Source organism: Gavialis gangeticus, unplaced genomic scaffold (genome assembly GCF_001723915.1).
Source record: "Gavialis gangeticus isolate Ggan-Ray unplaced genomic scaffold, GavGan_comp1, whole genome shotgun sequence".
Lineage (NCBI taxonomy): Eukaryota > Metazoa > Chordata > Crocodylia > Gavialidae > Gavialis > Gavialis gangeticus.
In genome coordinates, this window is record NW_017729013.1 from 5,463,675 (window position 1) to 5,466,957 (window position 3,283).

At 46.6% G+C, this 3,283-nt stretch overlaps 1 protein-coding gene across 4 annotated transcripts in view; it reads right to left on the reverse strand.

The window, feature by feature from the left end:
- LAT2 (linker for activation of T-cells family member 2) overlaps positions 1-3,283 on the reverse strand; it is a 65,633-nt gene that overhangs the window by 12,828 nt on the left and 49,522 nt on the right. For 3 of the 4 annotated variants that reach the window (XM_019511417.1, XM_019511415.1, XM_019511416.1), the window contains exons 7-8: positions 2,927-2,957; positions 1,531-1,586 (exon numbers count right to left, since the gene is read on the reverse strand). The exons of the other annotated variant lie outside the window; for it this stretch is intronic. In XM_019511417.1, coding sequence (XP_019366962.1) covers positions 1,531-1,586; positions 2,927-2,957 — 87 coding nt within the window. The remainder of the gene's footprint in view (positions 1-1,530; positions 1,587-2,926; positions 2,958-3,283) is intronic. 4 annotated transcript variants of the gene reach the window in all.

Consider the following 3,283-nt stretch of genomic DNA (forward strand, 5'->3'; position numbering starts at 1 on the left):
GGGGGGGGGGGGGGGGGTGATGACCCCACTTCCAGGCTCACAATCCAACTTCTGTCCTGAGCCCATTTGTGATAACCGAACATCCTGTGGACCCAGAATCCCACTTTCAAATGCTATGACCTCCAAACAGTGTCATGACTCCCAGTTCCCTGGTTCACTAGGTGCTGACCTAGTCCAATGAGATCCTGAACTCCCATGAGGCAAAACCACAATATAAATAGGTCAAGAATAAAACAGTTTACAGGTCTCCACACCGCATCCTCCTTTTGCTGACAGACAACTCATAGCCAGTTAACTCCTTTTTCACATTTCTAGCGTTTTAAGTACATCCTTCTGTCATGGTTTATTCAACTCTCCCACAGCCAAGGCTTTAATTTGGTAAAAAAGTACATTGGAAATGGAACATGTATAGGAGACCCTAACTGTTATTATAGTGACTGTTTTCATCATGGTGCAAGCAAAGAGGCAGTCTTTACCCTAAAGGGCTGACAGTCTTGCAAGGGGATCCTCAAGCCCAGCCCCTGCTTCTACACAGAGCCCCATTAAGCTGACATCTCTAGACACAACTTCTGGTCTTGCTGCCTCACTTGTTCCTTTACCATCACGGGGTGCTACTTAATAATAGCAAGTGGGGGTGCGGGGGGGGGGTCACACGGGTAGAAGCCACTGACAAAGGGAATGCCAGAGCTGGCAGCCCAAGTTCAGCAAACACTTACTCACAGGTTTCACTGCACACATTACACAGGAATGCTTACGGGGTAGAAATAAGCACTAGTGCATCTGTGTGGGACTAGGGCCGAAGTGAATACACTCTCCTGGGCCTAGAGCAAAGCAATGGAGAGATCATATGGTTTGAAAAACCAAGGGGTCATCACGCAAGCAAGATCCATGATGCTTCATATACTTTTCCTAGGACAGCCTGCTGCCTCCGGCAACTCGGCTGCACATCAGGCAATGCAACAGGGCAGGGGCTGGGTAATACCGTGGGACCAGAAGCAGCAGCTTCCCCAGCATGGCTGGGATCCACCACGCACACAGCCCACCGAGACAGGATCTCGAGTCTACTGCTGTTCGTCAGAGAAGATGCCACTTCTGAATGATCATGCCTTTGGCTCTGGAGTACGTGGGGATTCAGCAACCACTTTACCATGGGCCTGCAGCCCGGCCAGGCTTGAGCTGATTTATTAGCTTTATTTGCACAAAAGCATGCGTCACATGAGCACGGTCCCACCCTGCGCCACTTTTCAGTGGTTTTGCTGCTCTGTAGCACTCTTGTTCTTTTGTGTTTCCCCCTGTTTACACAGCTCTTTAACTCCTTAATGCCCAGAGCCTGCTGCATGTTACATGCCTGTTAGCCCCGAGTTTGTCAAATCATGTTGTAACAAAAGACTTAAAAAAAAAGCGGGGGGGGAAACTGCTTACAGGTTCCCCTACATCCCACAAGACAGGCTTGGTGGTAACACTTGGATTGCTTTATCTTCCCCAAGTCTATCGAGTCAATTGCTATTCCATTCCGTCTTGCAAGCTTACCATTTGGTGGTCTTAAGTACTTCCCACAGTTGTAGTAATCTGTAGCTATGGGGTCACTGCAAAAGATAAAGCATCCATCTATTAGGTACTTCCCGACCTAGATGGTGCTGGGGCAAAAACCCACACATCTAATTCACATGTGACCCCAGTTTCTCAGCAGCCCCATGGCCATATATTCACAAAGGAAAGGCCTTTGAGTATGTTTTCCAGGTCCGAATATACCAGGACCTTTTCTAATTGCTGCTCATCTCTGGGCATTACAATGCTATGGCTGGGTAGGTCAATTCCCAGCCTTACTAGAGATGCAGTGCAAACTGATTTCTAAGCATTCTTTGCACTCCCCCATCCCCTTCTTTTGTAAGGAAACAATTGTCTCCTTTATACCACAAGTATGTGACCTGTATTGGTAAGTCGCACGGTCCACTTTTATGCTTCATGCAGTATGCAGACACTCTGACTGTACAGCAATGGGGCCATCTAACCATCTTCGAGACCAAAAGGAAAGCATTTGGTTTCCTGTGTGTTTTGCACAGTTCAAGCAGTTGGCTATTCGGCCAGCAACATCTACAAAACAAGCCTATTTTATTTGTCGAGTCTTCAAAGACCTGAAGACCTGCAAAAATGTGCAGCTTCACAGTTAGGCAAGAGCTGCGCAGAAGGTGGACACGATTCAGTAGAAACCTTATCAACATGAGCTTTGCATGACAACAGAGGGTGGGCTTGGAACACCTTGGAATATGCCAATTGATGCCGAGTGACTGCCTTCCCATATTATATTTATGATAAAGTCAGCAGCATTTGGGGAAAACACTTTTCTTCCTGTTCTAAGCAGTAGTTGCACCAGGCTGAGGGGGACCGCAACTGAAAGTTACTGATCATGATGGAAATAGTGGCTCACGGTGTTTTGTGATCCCTTGTCAAGTGTTACTGAGGCTGTGAAATTAAAGAGAGCTAAACATAAGTCTCAATAATAAACTGCAGCTATGTTCTCCAGAACCCAAACTAATAGAGTTTAATTTTCCTTTTAAGATGGATTAAAGGCAAAAGCAGTGATTCCCAGAGTGCCTTGGGGTTCCTGGAGATCCTTTCAAGGATGCCACAGGGTGCCATGCAACGTTAGCAGTGTTGGGTGGGCAAACGTGATTCACTAGATAACCCCAGAGACTTCATCTAGGCATCCATACTCTTAAAAACATTCTGACCTGTTGTACTCTTTCTGAGGTCTTTATAACAGAAAAATTGCTATTTTGCGTTTCAGTAGTCAAAAAATAAGCGCTGGCATTCTCCAAGGGATGCCTCGAGTCTAACCAGGGTGATCTGAGTCTAAGAAGGTTGAGGACTATTGGGCTAAAGGATTAAATGGATGCACTGGTACATTAGAGAAAGAACGACTTACACATAGACAGCCTCGCAATCCTGGCTAGCTCCTGAAAACACAACGTATTTGCTGTTAGTACAACCGCCAGGAAAGTTGTCAGAGCACGAAGTCAAAGTAAAGTTGTAGGACTGATCCAGATGAATGGAGACACAGAGACAGCGGGGAAACAGCGGCTACACCTAGACCATTGGTAATCCTCTGGTGACAGAAGCCACATTAGATTCTGCAGGTGCATCTGTGGGCTGCTGCTTCCCCTCAGGCAAGCATCTAGCTGCGTCTGCTTTGTTACTCAGATTTCTTTATTTGAATTCAGGGTATGTTTTTGGCCCTCCCCCCTGCCCTTTATTTTAGGTGTTCAGAAGCTGCAAGCTTCAC